Source organism: Oncorhynchus nerka, linkage group LG24, assembly GCF_034236695.1.
Source record: "Oncorhynchus nerka isolate Pitt River linkage group LG24, Oner_Uvic_2.0, whole genome shotgun sequence".
NCBI lineage: Eukaryota > Metazoa > Chordata > Actinopteri > Salmoniformes > Salmonidae > Oncorhynchus > Oncorhynchus nerka.
In genome coordinates this window covers 33,843,112-33,858,141 of record NC_088419.1, presented here as the reverse complement: position 1 = coordinate 33,858,141, position 15,030 = coordinate 33,843,112, and the positions used below count along the sequence as shown (strand labels likewise).

The following is a 15,030-nucleotide window of genomic DNA, read 5'->3' as shown; positions in this document are numbered from 1 at the left end:
CAATGTGATTTTCTGGATTTTTTTCTTCTCATTTTGTCTGTCATAGTTGAAGTGTACCTATGATGAAAATGACAGGCATCTCATCTTTTTAAGTGGGAGAACTTGCACAATTGGTGGCTGACTAAATACTTTTTTGCCCCACTGTACTTTGAATCAGAGATGTGAGTGTTTTATTTACCTGAAAGATTGGCAACGACATTCATTTGGAATGACAATCCGACATCAATTAATACTTCATATGTCCTCAGAAAACAGAAATACACAATTCATTCATATTACGATAATGTTGTAACCTTTATTAAAAATTGTAAAAACTGCTACAGTTTACTTGTATTTAAAAAAGCTAAATTTACTCTAGCTCATGGTCACAAATGTCAAATGTACAGTACTTATTTATCAAAAAGAAATGTGAGATCTCCCACCTCATGTCTGTTTAAATCAGCAATCAGTTGTTTTCTCACAATATTAACTTGAGCCTGAGTGCAGGCTTTGAACGCAATAAAAAATATAAAAAATTGTTGGAATAGGTCAGCTGAATAGCACAATTCTTTACATGTTCTCAGTTTGTTTTGAATAAGAAAGTAATTACTTCACTAAAAGTATGCATGAAAGTCCGGAAACTCATTATGATTTCAAAATATCAATTCATGTCAGAAAGCTGAAAAGCTTCTACAACCTTAAGTATTACCAAGGTTTAACGCCACCATATGTTTACACTTAATAAATAAAATAGGCTAAAAGTCATAACATAAAATGAGAAATATACCCATTACAATTCTTCATTTGTAATGAGACAAATATAAGAACATATGTTATTTCTAATAGCAAACAAATGGCACCACATGCTAGGCTGTGAGGTTAAGCTAGACGTGGTGCAAAAACAAACTGTATGGCTCAAGAAGGCAATGTGTTTATAAGGAATACTGTACATGGTGCATATACTGTAGCACCAAACCATAGACCAAGACAAGGGTGCATCACATTGTGAGCATACTGAATGCAATTCATGTTTTCGACAATGCATCTTTACTCTTGTAGCTCAAAGACACAACCAAAGTTAAACCTTTGGAAGACAACAGGTAAATGAGAGCTTTTGTGCAATTGTTCTGGATATAGAAATATAGAAAAAAAAAGAACAATTCCCAGACTGTCTCTTTAGTAAAAATATATGTGTATATTTTTACAGAAACGTTTTAACAATATTTTTCTTATATATATTTTTAAAGAAAATGTGTATAATTCATGTAAATATGTTGTGCTGCTCTGAATTGATGTAGTGTAATAAGTACAATAAATTAAACCAGAAACGACATAAAAAAACAGAAGAGAGAACACACTCAAATACAAACATAAAGAAAGTATACATAAGAAAAAGGATGGTGAACTTGAGAAAGCGTGAACCTTTTCAGATGAACATTTCATTGCACGGAGATGGATTTCACTCAGTTTCCATACAGAGGAACGTGTGTAAATACTGTATGTCCGCACATACAAGACAAAAAGGCAGTGGCACAAGATCAATGAAACAGTATTCGAGTTCTAAGTCTGTAAGCTATGAGCCCACAATGATCTCCATTATGTGGTCAAGTTCATTGAGATCGGCTCTACAGCTGGAGTTGGACACAGAGCCGTGTGAGGAGGCCAAGCTGTCCAGAAAGTCATAAGGCCCCATCTTGGGGGCACTCTGCATGCCTGTCAACATGGTGTCCAAGTCATAATACGAGGCATCAACGTCAGAGAACAGCTCCTCTAGTGCCGGGTCTGACCCGGGGCACCGTTCTTGATCTCGAAAGTCCCAAACATCTGCCCCGTTGCCATTTTAGCCCCCTCCCCAGACCTCGTCGCCTCCTCGTCCCCCGTACCTGAGTCTTTGCTGACCCCTTCCTCCACTCTCAGTTCCCCCCTGTCCCAGCAGTGGCCAATGGTCCCCAACAGGAGGGCCGGGGCCCTGTCGCCAACCACCACAGAACACATTGCCTTGTCCGTCACCACTTCCTCCTCACGGCAGCCATCGTAGCCCATCACTGAGTATAGCCTAGGCCCACCGTCCTGCTGCTCCGGCGACTGGCACAGAGCCTCGGTGTCCACCAAGCGGTCAGATGGGCCATGGCCAGAGCCACCTAAGGCCTCTGTGACCACCTGCCAGCTGCCGTCGTGGGCCATCTCCTCCTGGATCTGGCGCACCGTGTTGGCGATGAGCACCGAGCGACACAGGTTGGGCTCCGCCAGCATGTGGCACAGCTGCAGCTTGAGCAGGGACATGTCCAGCAGGGACTGGCGCTGCAGGCTATAGGATGCCGCCACCGCCTTGTTGTCCACACCATCAGAGAACTTGCGTTTGGTGCCTTTGGAGTACATGTTAGCCCTGTAGAGGGAGCCAAGTAGCACTTTGGTTAGAACATATAAAGCTTTTTAAGAAGTAACCTTTTCCATTCAGTTGTTTTGCAAGTTATGCTTAGTTATTTCAGTGTTTTATATTGTTCGGTAAAGATGCCAAAAGTGCACGTCCTATTTACTTACAGTAATAAAATTTCTTAATAAAACACACTAGGATATCAGGATTAGTATTTCAAAAGGTTATGACAATTTGCTAATGCTAGAATTTAAATGTTCAACTTGAGTGCACCTGAAAATCTAAGCTATTGTGAATAATGTACTTGTGTGTTCATTTACTTTTCTCTACCTTTCCTACGGCGACGCACAGGCATATATATGGGACGGCTTCCTCTTTTTCTCATTGCTTCCGCATGTTACTGAAAAACTGCTTCTGTTCTTAACTCTCCTTCAGGTCTTTTCAGACAGACCTGCAAGGTGCCTGCTGAGTGGAACATCCAACTTAGATCGCCACACTGATAAGATGGTAGAGTTTGCTACCATTATTCTCGGGATTGGAGAACACTTTAGCTCTCCAGTCTTGGAACGGGAAGCAAACTCAAAGCTTGTTTGTGTGCTACAGTAGAGAGAAAGAAAGAGGAACAATGCCAGTAAGGCATTCGTCTGAAGTGATAGGATCTTTGTTGATTATCCAACATCCATTGAGCACATCTTCCAATATGACATTTTAGTAAATGCCTGTTAAGACAAAGGGATTCAAAAATACATTTCTGTTTACAGACAAAACAGAGTGACATCAACTTCAAACCAGGATTATTAAAAATAAAAAAAATCCTAGTTAAAGTATCAAGAGCATATTCCGACCAATGTCAGTATTTGTAAATCATTATCATAAGTACATATCCCTAAAAATATATCACTAGCCACTTTAAACAATGCTACCTTATATAATGTTACTTACCCTACATTATTCATCTCATATGCATACGTATATACTGTACTCTATATCATCGACTGCATCCTTATGTAATACATGTATCACTAGCCACTTTAACTATGCCACTTTGTTTACATACTCATCTCATATGTATATACTGTACTCGATACCATCTACTGTATCTTGCCTATGCTGCTCTGTACCATCACTCATTCATATATCCTTATGTACATATTCTTTATCCCCTTACACTGTGTATAAGACAGTAGTTTTGGAATTGTTAGTTAGATTACTTGTTGGTTATTACTGCATTGTCGGAACTAGAAGCACAAGCATTTCGCTACACTCGCATTAACATCTGCTAACCATGTGTATGTGACAAATAAAATTTGATTTGATTAAAACAAATATGAACACAGACTTGCTGGAGCCATTTGCAAGAAAGGCGAAACAAGAAGTGGAAATTGGACCTTTATCAATTCTAACATAGTGCCTTAAACAGAAAAAGAGATCCCACTCCCGATGCAAGCATTTTGTAATATTAACCAGAAAAATTCAGCTGAGTCAAGATAAAATGGCAGACACACACATTGAAAATGGCTAATGGCTAAACAGCACTTTGTACATACATCCAGTGCTGAGACGAGTGTTGGACACTTGCCTCCAGCCACAGCGGCCTGCCAACCAGGGCGGCGGGAGCCTAAAAGTGACAAACATCCAGCTAGAGCAGGGAGAACACATGATAGTCACCAGCACGGCAATGCACATTACATACAAAGTCACTGGGTGACTTGTGTGTGTGCAGAAGGGGGGAAGAGGGTGATACACTAGAACTCGGCTACTGGGACCAGGTGCTGTGGAACTGTAAAAGGCTATGAGCAGCTACAAATAACAATGCCCGCTTTTACCTCCTCAATGCAAATAGTTTGTGTCACATTGCATTGGGTGAGAACCTGAAGGTTGCTCGAGCTTCAGGACGATGGAAGGACAAGGAGCAGTATGCATCGTTTTGTAGACCAAACCAACAAAATGTTAGTTGCAGGCAAAAACGAAGAATCACACACTGTAATGCAAAAAAATATTTTCATATTGAAGGGTGGAATTTGTATGCAGATGGAGCTGATTTGTTTGATAGTCACAAAGATCACAGGAGAAAATCTTGTTCGCTATAAGGATAACTATAAGGATAACACATTGAGGGAGAGGGGTCAGTCACGGTTGAGATGAAGGCATGGAAGATCAGCCTACCTGACACAAATATGACCCCATTGTTGCCACACTTCTGAAATGGTGAAGTCTGCAAATGATGAGCATTTTCCATGGTAAGTAAACTCCCAGCTACCTCGTGTATGGCAAATCACAACAAAAACATGATTACCATGAATGATTTTCAAATTGCCTGAAGTGGATTGGAATTTGTTTGTAACATACTGGGTTTTTTTTGTAAAGTGAAAATGTTTACTGTAAAATAGGACAGCAGAGTTCTCTGACAGTGACATTAAACTCCAAGAGGGCCATAAAGGATTGATAGGCTTGAAAAATTGCCAGTATCGAGATACAAAAATTTAAATTATAACCATTAGTTTGAAATCAACCTTGTACTGTAGTAGTTATAGAAAAACAAATTTGACAACATGTCTACAATAAGCAACTAGTCTTCTGGCCCCATATGATAATTTGACCTCTACACAAGTGGATGTAAATTCAACATTTTGTTTTATTTAACTAGGAAAGTCAGTAAAGAACAAATTCTTATTTACAAATGACGGCCTACACTTGCACAAATTAAACCTAGTATCTTCAGTTGTCTTGAAAAGTCAAAATAAATCAATCCCAGCATGCCATCCTCCAGGCCCGTTACATTGGCAGAGTGGTGAATAACATAGTGTCTGACGCATACAAATACCGATATTTCTATCAACATGGTACTTGCTATCCGGGATCCTTGTGACGTCCAACTCTGGCATCATCCCATTGAAATGTAAACGGGTTATCGTGGGTTGGGTTATGGTTAAAGGTAGAGATGTCCCAAGGACCCCAGATAGCACAAACAACCATGCCTCCCTCCCGTGGAAGTTCCACCCAGCTAAAGTTACTCCTCCCTTCCCCCCACCTTACTTACAGTCACAATGCTGATTCATCGGAATAGGCCTACCGCTCTCTCTGGCTACAATCAGCGCATTCCTCTGCCCAGGCGTTGCTGACGCCTGCCAGATCGTACAACGCCTGGATCGGTATTGGACTTATCAGCTAACCACATATGTTATAGCAATCTGTCAGTCGATAATGAGGCAACCCGTGGTTGATGGACGCAATGGTTGAACAGGGGAACACGAACATAGTAAAATAGCAGTAAACATTTTTACAAATGAATCGACGTGAGACTAGAAGCGGGGTAAATGTCGCATGCTTCCCTGTCTAAACAGTTCGCATATACAGTCCTTTTGCCACATTTCAGGCTTCAAACATAAAGATATAAAACTGTATTTTTTTGTGAAGAATCAACAAAAAGTGGGACACAAATCAAATCAAATTTTATTTGTCACATACACATGGTTAGCAGATGTTAATGCGAGTGTAGCGAAATGCTTGTGCTTCTAGTTCCGACAATGCAGTGATAACCAACAAGTAATCTAACTAACAATTCTAAAACTACTGTCTTATACACAGTGTAAGGGGATAAAGAATATGTACATAAGGATATATGAGTGAGTGATGGTACAGAGCAGCATACAGTAGATGGTATCGAGTACAGTATATACATATGAGATGAGTATGTAGACAAAGTAAACAAAGTGGCATAGTTAAAGTGGCTAGTGATACATGTATTACATAAGGATGCAGTCGATGATGTAGAGTACAGTATATACGTATGCATATGAGATGAATAATGTAGGGTAAGTAACATTATATAAGGTAGCATTGTTTAAAGTGGCTAGTGATATATTTACATCATTTCCCATCAATTCCCATTATTAAAGTGGCTGGAGTTGGGTCAGTGTCAATGACAGTGTGTTGGCAGCAGCCACTCAATGGTGGCTGTTTAACAGTCTGATAGCCTTGAGATAGAAGCTGTTTTTCAGTCTCTCAGTCCCAGCTTTGATGCACCTGTACTGACCTCGCCTTCTGGATGATAGCGGGGTGAACAGGCAGTGGTTCGGGTGGTTGATGTCCTTGATGATCTTTATGGCCTTCCTGTAACATCGGGTGGTGTAGGTGTCCTGGAGGGCAGGTAGTTTGCCCCCGGTGATGCGTTGTGCAGACCTCACTACCCTCTGGAGAGCCTTACGGTTGAGGGCGGAGCAGTTGCCGTACCAGGCGGTGATACAGCCCGCCAGGATGCTCTCGATTGTGCATCTGTAGAAGTTTGTGAGTGCTTTTGGTGACAAGCCGAATTTCTTCAGCCTCCTGAGGTTGAAGAAGCGCTGCTGCGCCTTCTTCACGACGCTGTCAGTGTGAGTGGACCAATTCAGTTTGTCTGTGATGTGTATGCCGAGGAACTTAAAACTTGCTACCCTCTCCACTACTGTTCCATCGATGTGGATAGGGGGTGTTCCCTCTGCTGTTTCCTGAAGTCCACAATCATCTCCTTAGTTTTGTTGACGTTGAGTGTGAGGTTATTTTCCTGACACCACACTCCGAGGGCCCTCACCTCCTCCCTGTAGGCTGTCTCGTCATTGTTGGTAATCAAGCCTACCACTGTTGTGTCGTCCGCAAACTTGATGATTGAGTTGGAGGCGTGCGTGGCCACGCAGTCGTGGGTGAACAGGGAGTACAGGAGAGGGCTCAGAACGCACCCTTGTGGGGCCCCCGTGTTGAGGATCAGCGGGGAGGAGATGTTGTTGCCTACCCTCACCACCTGGGGGCGGCCCGTCAGGAAGTCCAGTACCCAGTTGCACAGGGCGGGGTCGAGACCCAGGGTCTCGAGCTTGATGACGAGCTTGGAGGGTACTATGGTGTTGAATGCCGAGCTGTAGTCGATGAACAGCATTCTCACATAGGTATTCCTCTTGTCCAGGTGGGTTAGGGCAGTGTGCAGAAGTGGAACGACATTTATTGGATATTTAAAACTTTTTTAACAAATCAAAAACTGAAAAATTGGGCGTGCAAAATTATTCAGCCCCTTTAAGTTAATACTTTGTAGCGCCACCTTTTGCTGCGATTACAGCTGTAAGTCGCTTGGGGTATGTCTCTATCAGTTTTGCACATCGAGAGACTGAATTTTTTTCCCATTCCTCCTTGCAAAACAGCTTGAGCTCAGTGAGGTTGGATGGAGAGCATTTGTGAACAACAGTTTTCAGTTCTTTCCACAGATTCTCGATTGGATTCAGGTCTGGACTTTGACTTGGCCATTCTAACACCTGGATATGTTTATTTTTTGAACCATTCCATTGTAGATTTTGCTTCATGTTTTGGATCATTGTCTTGTTGGAAGACAAATCTCTGTCCCAGTCTCAGGTCTTTTGCAGACTCCATCAGGTTTTCTTCCAGAATGGTCCTATTTGGCTCCATCCATCTTCCCATCAATTTTAACCATCTTCCCTGTCCCTGCTGAAGAAAAGCAGGCCCAAACCATGATGCTGCCACCACCATGTTTGACAGTGGGGATGGTGTGTTCAGGGTGATGAGCTGTGTTGCTTTTACGCCAAACATAACGTTTTGCATTGTTGCCAAAAAGTTCCGTTTTGGTTTCATCTGACCAGAGCACCTTCTTCCACATGTTTGGTGTGTCTCCCAGGTGGCTTGTGGCAAACTTTAAATGACACTTTTTATGGATATCTTTAAGAAATGGCTTTCTTCTTGCCACTCTTCCATAAAGGCCAGATTTGTGCAATATACGACTGATTGTTGTCCTATGGACAGAGTGTCCCACCTCAGCTGTAGATCTCTGCAGTTCATCCAGAGTGATCATGGGCCTCTTGGCTGCATCTCTGATCAGTCTTCTCCTTGTATGAGCTGAAAGTTTAGAGGGACGGCCAGGTCTGGGTAGATTTGCAGTGGTCTGATACTCCTTCCATTTCAATATTATCGCTTGCACAGTGCTCCTTGGGATGTTTAAAGCTTGGGAAATTGTTTTGTATCCAAATCCGGCTTTAAACTTCTTCACAGCAGTATCTCGGACCTGCCTGGTGTGTTCCTTGTTCTTCATGATGCTCTCTGCGCTTTTAACGGACCTCTGAGACTATCACAGTGCAGGTGCATTTATACGGAGACTTGATTACACACAGGTGGATTGTATTTATCATCATTAGTCATTTAGGTCAACAGTGGATCATTCAGAGATCCTCACTGAACTTCTGGAGAGAGTTTGCTGCACTGAAAGTAAAGGGGCTGAATAATTTTGCACGCCCAATTTTTCAGTTTTTGATTTGTTAAAAAAGTTTGAAATATCCAATAAATGTCGTTCCACTTCATGATTGTGTCCCACTTGTTGTTGATTCTTCACAAAAAAATACATTTTTTTATCTTTATGTTTGAAGCCTGAAATGTGGCAAAAGGTCGCAAAGTTCAAGGGGGCCAAATACTTTCGCAAGGCACTGTGTATATATATATATATATATATATATATATATATATATATATGACAGTTTTCTTCGTTTTGGTGTTCATGCACACAAATTATTGCTGCAGTTCGAACTTTAGTAGCCGAATTCTACGCCCCTTCGTCGGTTATTGGTCAACAGTACTACTCCTAGCAGGAGTGGGAACTAAGGACGGGATTTTTGAATTGTTTGTCATTCAACGAGAGACTACTAGTTTTAGTTTATGCATTTTTTTTCACTTGAGTAATACTGCACAAAAATCTTAGTAAAATGTTTAATTGCCCGCATGCTTCCCATCAGAGTGCATTAGGAAAGTATTAAGACCTGGCCTCATTCTAAAATGGCTTGAATATTTTTTCCATCAATCTACCCACAATAACCTATGACATAAAAAAACACTTTTTTTTTTAGAAATGTTAGTAAATGTATATATTTTAAATCCCCAGAAATATCACATTTACTCAGTACATTGTTGAAGCACATTCGGCAGCAATTACAGCCTAAAGTCTTCTTGGGTATCACACTACAAGCTTGGCACACCTGTATTTGGTGTTTCCCCATTCTTCTCTGCAGATCCTCTCAAACTCTGTCAGGTTGGATGGGGAGTGCCGCTGCGCAGCTATTTTCAGGTCTCTCTGGGTTCAAGTCCAGGCACTGGCTTGGTCACTCAATGACATTCAGAGACTTGTCCCGAAGCCACTCCTGCATTGTCTTGGATGTATGCTTAGGGTCGTTGTTCTACATGGAAGTTGAACTTTCGCCCCAGTCCGAGGTCTGGAGCAGGTTTTCATCAAGGACCTCGCTTTACTTTGCTTAATTCATCTTTCGCTCAAGCCTGACTAGCCTCCCAGTCCCTGCCGCTGAAAAACATTCCCCCAGCATGGTGCTGCCACCACCATGCTTCACCGTAGGGTTGGTGCCAGGTTTCCTCCATATGTGACGCTTGGCATTCAGGCCAAAGAGTTCAATCCTGGTTTCATCAGACCATCAGAGTCCTTAGGTACTCCCTGACCAAGGCCCTTCTCCCCCGATTGCTCAGTTTGACCAGGGGCCAGGTCTAGGAAGATTCTTGGCGGTTCCAAACTTCTTCCATTTAAGAATGATGAAGGCCACTGTGTTCTTGGGGACCTTCAATGCTGCAGACATGTTTTGGTACCCTTCACCAGATCTGTGCCTCGACTCAATCCTGTTTCGGATCTCTACGGACCATTCCTTCGACCCCATGGCTTGGTTTTTGCTCTGACATGCACTGGTCAACCTTGGGACCTCATATAGACAGGTGTGTCCCTTTCCAAATAATGTCCAATCAATTGAATTTACCACAGGTGGACTCCAAGTTAGTAGATCAATGGAAACAGGATTCATCTGAGCTCAATTTCGAGTCTCATAGCAAAGGGTGTGAATACTTATATAAACAAGGTATGTTTTTTTATTTTTAATACATTTGCAAACTTTTATAAAAAACAGTTTTTGCTTTGTCATAGGGTATTGTGTGTAGATTGAGGATTTTTAAAATTGTAATTAATCCATTTTAGAATAAGGCCGTAACATAACATTTTAGAATAAGGCTGTAACGTAACATTTTAGAATAAGGCTGTAACGTACTTTCCGAATGCACTGGATTATGACATTTTGTTAGTTTTGTTCTTCGGCAAGGGCTTTTTGGCTGTTCGTGCACAAAAAACATTTATCCAGGCAAGCTGAACTTCGGTAGCAGAAGTCTACACCCTTTCGTCGGTCATTGGTCAACAGTAGGGATTCTTCAATGAAGTGTTTGTCTTTCTTCGATAGATGAGAAATACTGCATTAAACATCTTAGTTAGATACAGTGGCATGTATTCATTGACGCCAAGGGAAGCCAGGCTTCCCCTAAAAATGTAACCCTCCCTCAGAAATATAACATCAAATTCTTCATCTTTCGTCTCTCGGAGTTTCATAATTTTCCTTCAATTCGCACAGGAGAAAGCATCAGAGTGAGCGAAACAGATTAGCCAATCAGCGTTGAGCTAAACTATGCAAGCGCAACTGTGAATGGTCCTGGCGAAAAATATTAAGTGTCAAGGGAAGCCAGCTTGGATTTGGCTTCTTTCCTATCAAATCCCTTTGAGCATAAGTCATTAACAGAAACAACTTGAATTGATGAATCTCATTGTGTTGTTGTCCTCCGGGGGCTAGCTAGATAAAATTGACCCTTCCCTAAATTAGCCATGGATTGAGATTTTTTTAATGTTTTTTATTATTATTTAACCTTTATAGGGATTTGGACTTGTGGTTTTACTTAATACTCCGTACTCGCCAATGATTATAATGGCGATTGTGATCCAACCTATAATTCATACATTGTTGTGCACCTGGCCTGAGAGGATGGAAGTTCAATATGTACAGTAGCTAGATGTAGAAGGCTAGCCTAGGACAACAAAAAATACAAGCGTGTACTGTATGACAGTGATATACCGTTTCATCAACATGAGAGGATGACATTGGCATTTCTCTACAAGTAGGGTGAGTCAACATGTTTTTCTACTTGCACAACGCACGTGCACAGACGCGTGCGCAAACAGAAATCAGAACTATGGACAGCCACATCATATTTAGCTGATGTTGATTGGACTAAATAGTTTTGGTATCTTTTAGTTGTCACTGTATTAGACTAAGCAGAGGTGATTTGATGATGTTGAAGTTGAAATGCAGCTGGAATAGTGGAAGCAGTTCCTGTTTTCTTTGTGACTTGTGGTAACACAGAGGTTCTAAATCTGTAGTTTAGTGGTCCAAAAATGTTGGAAACATTAACTCGCTTAACCATACTGTAGGTAATGTAACCGACTGTTACATGAAATATGTGTGGTCGACTTCACCGGACATAGGTTATCCGGTTTTGTTATTAAACAAAGGTGTGGTTGAATTTATTCTGCCACTGTCTTATGGTCACTGCCTTTAGGCCTAATATATATATATATCACATTCACAAGGCATATGAATTAACAGCAAACACTGCAATTAAACAAACAGTGTAAGTTGTTATATGGCTTTTGGGGGGGGCTTCTCCAGTGATTTTACCCATGCACTGCAACTGGTTAGATGTAAAATTGAGCAACTAAGATCTCCTTGGCATAACTCAACAAATCAGTCATACATATTTAAGGTTATCTTAGATGAATTCTGACTATTTTGAGGAAGCGAATACTGGCTACATACAGCGTTCCAAGATGGATAAACAGTACTATTGCTGCTTTTCTCATTTTTCAAGCAAAAGTCTTAAGGGAGTATGCAAGCACACTCGTTTCAAACCGAAGCATGCAGAAGCCTTAAGACCCTTCGAAAAAAGGTCAAAATTAATGACAGATTTCTTGATTTTGTCTTCAATGAATTTGTACTAGTTTGATGAAGTGGCTGGTTATGTTGTTGCTACGGCGTCTCAAGAGGCAAACAATGTAATGTTTTTTAAGCAAAGGTGTTTTAAGAGAGTATACGAGGTACAGACGTTCGTGACACATAGCTGAGTTGTGCTATAAGCACACTTAAGCTAGTATGCGGGCGCCTTAACTGAGCAATATTATGAAACAACAAAACCTGGTCCAACACGACAGTATACTTAATAATGGTTTGTGTGTTGTCCCCTTAACTTACTTTTCAGAAGCAAACATAGGAACTTAAGAGGGAATGGGAAGCGACAGAGAGGAAGCCATTTTGAATGTACCAGCTACTTTTGTTAACTTCGTTCGTTAAACACCAGTTAAGATGTATCCCGCTAGACCACGTCTGGATGAAGCACATCAAAGTGCTGATTACCAGGCTACTGGTGATAAGAGGTTACAATGTAACACATATCTGTGGAACGTTGAGCGAGAAATACCGCTCGTGAACTTCCGCATTGAGCACTTGCGTTCGAAATCGACCGCGCATTTGTAACACATTCGAACGGTATTTTATTTATAAAAATACATGTTAAAAAAAATACCATTAACTGGTTACACTCAACACACATTACTTAATTCATATTTCTATTCATTTATCTTACCTTTACAGAATCAGCTTTTTTAGCCGAGGGTTCATGTGCTCTCCGTGAATAAACGAATTAAAGGCGCAGCTCTCTCAGCTTCCCTGGATACAGACTGTATTCGAGGCACTGCTGCCAGGCAGCCAGATGCAGCAGAGGGAAGGGTGAAGTGGGCGGACACATGGATCTTGATCGACAGGCCGTCGCTTGAACTGGGGAAAACATGAACAAAAGCCACACTGAATAAACAGATTGCACCACGGGTTCACAGACATCTGACACAATACCCGCTCTGTTTGTGGAAACATTTGAGGCTTACTGAATCTAAAATTAAACACAACTAGCTTGGATGGAAACGAAGGAAGAGATTGAACATTAAGGTAGAAATATTTATCAGCCAAGTAATAGGTAAATAAACTATTTTAACTCAGGGCCAGGCTACATAGCCTAAATATAGTCGACGGAATGGAGCCATCATCAGACCTTTACAAAAGTATCAAGAAATTCAACAGTGAACAAAATAAAACAATGTTGTTATTATTTCAACACCTCAATAAACATATACATATATCAAAACATAAGAAAAATGTGATGAAACTAGGCTGCATTCTAGGTCACTGTCCAACCAAACGGGTCTGACCAGATAGTATATCAGAAAATGATTACACCCCCCAACATATGTCCCATCTTTGCCTGTCAGCACACAGAAAGGGCAATGACAGCAGAACCACGGACAAGACTGAGGTGCAACAACAAAGGCGACACTAAAAGGCGCTTCATGGTCAATCCGACTTCTGCATTTGCCATACAGCATGTACTGTGATGCGGCCTCCGCAGAAGTCAGACCAAACATACTTTTTGCGCTTCGCGGAGCAGCCCAGTTGTTGTCAAGGAAGTGAGTTTGTGTTTATACAGGACCTCCTGCCCTACCGTCAACCAATCATGTCAATGTGGAGCTATACGGAGCCCTCCGCATTGTTACAACATTTGAGAGGCGCAAGGCGATGCGGCATGGTGCTCAATTTGGCCTCTGCAAGCCGCTGGAAGGCTCCGCATTGTGTCACACTATCCATACGGCACCTCCAACCACGTTTTCGTATCAAGCATAAATTGTCTGTAAAGCAAGAGAGAGAATGTGTGGGATGCTCCTGACAGTAATAAAGAACATTATTAACACCTTTTTTTATTAGCATAAAGGCGTCCGCAAACGAGGTTAAGATTGCACCTAGCAGAACTCAACTAGGCGAAGCGAACGTCTGTGCCTCACATACTCCATTAAAAAGGCCTTTGGTTGAAAAACTAGAACAAAAAGTGGCAATATTACTGTTTGTCCCAATTGCAACACCATTCCAACAACACATAAAGAAACACTTCCTTAAAATAGTCAGAATGAATCTAAGATAAATCAAGACATTTGCCATTCATTTTAATGTGTTTGCAGAGGTCTTTAGTCTTGCAATTTTGCGTCTAACTATGTTTGGTGCAGTATTTCCAAGTGAAAACATTTGCATGAAAACTAGTAATCTCTAGTGGAATGACAACAAACACTACATATTGCTGACCAATCCCCGGCAAAGGGGTGTAGACTTCGGCGACTGAACTTCGACTTGCCTCAAGAAAGAAATGGTGCAGGAAAATCCGGGGAAAAACCTGCTTCTACTGGGAAGCATACAGTAAGCTTAACAGTGCACATCCATAAAAGTGGCCCAGGAAATTTGACAGAATTGACACGTCAGTTTGTGTATACAATTTAATCTTATGGTGATCTGAAACAAAATATTGTGGCTATTCTGTTGTCTACTTATTTCATATGAGTCTTTAGACATTCTTCTAAAATCCCTCGACTACCCAACATTACTGAACCTAATTGGCTATACAAGTATTGTCAGTGGCCATGAGGATAATATTTTAAATGGATCATAGAGAAAGAAAGACGTGAAGAAAGGGTTAGTGCTACCCGGAATCCTTGAGACATCCCTACTCTACCCTAGCCATAACCATTACCTAACCTTAATGAGTTTACATTTCTACTTCTATGATGTGACGTCACAGTTGTACGTCCCAAGGATGCCGGATTGCATGGACCATGTAGAAAGTCTAGCGTTGTGTGTACTGTATGACGATTGGTCTAAGGCAGTGGTTCCCAACCTTTTTCCGTTACTGTACCACCAACTGAATTTAGCTCTGCCTGGAGTACTCCTGAAGTACCCCCTCATTTG

At 41.4% G+C, this 15,030-nt stretch overlaps 1 protein-coding gene across 1 annotated transcript; it reads right to left on the bottom strand.

Annotated features, from left to right (window-relative positions):
- Positions 1 to 269: 269 nt before the first annotated feature.
- Positions 270 to 5,206, bottom strand: cdca4 (cell division cycle associated 4). The gene is given in 3 exon segments (XM_065008834.1): positions 270 to 1,764; positions 1,767 to 2,365; positions 2,674 to 5,206. Coding segments are annotated over 3 exon segments (876 nt in total). The 5' UTR covers positions 2,739 to 5,206; the 3' UTR covers positions 270 to 1,552.
- Positions 5,207 to 15,030: the final 9,824 nt, after the last annotated feature.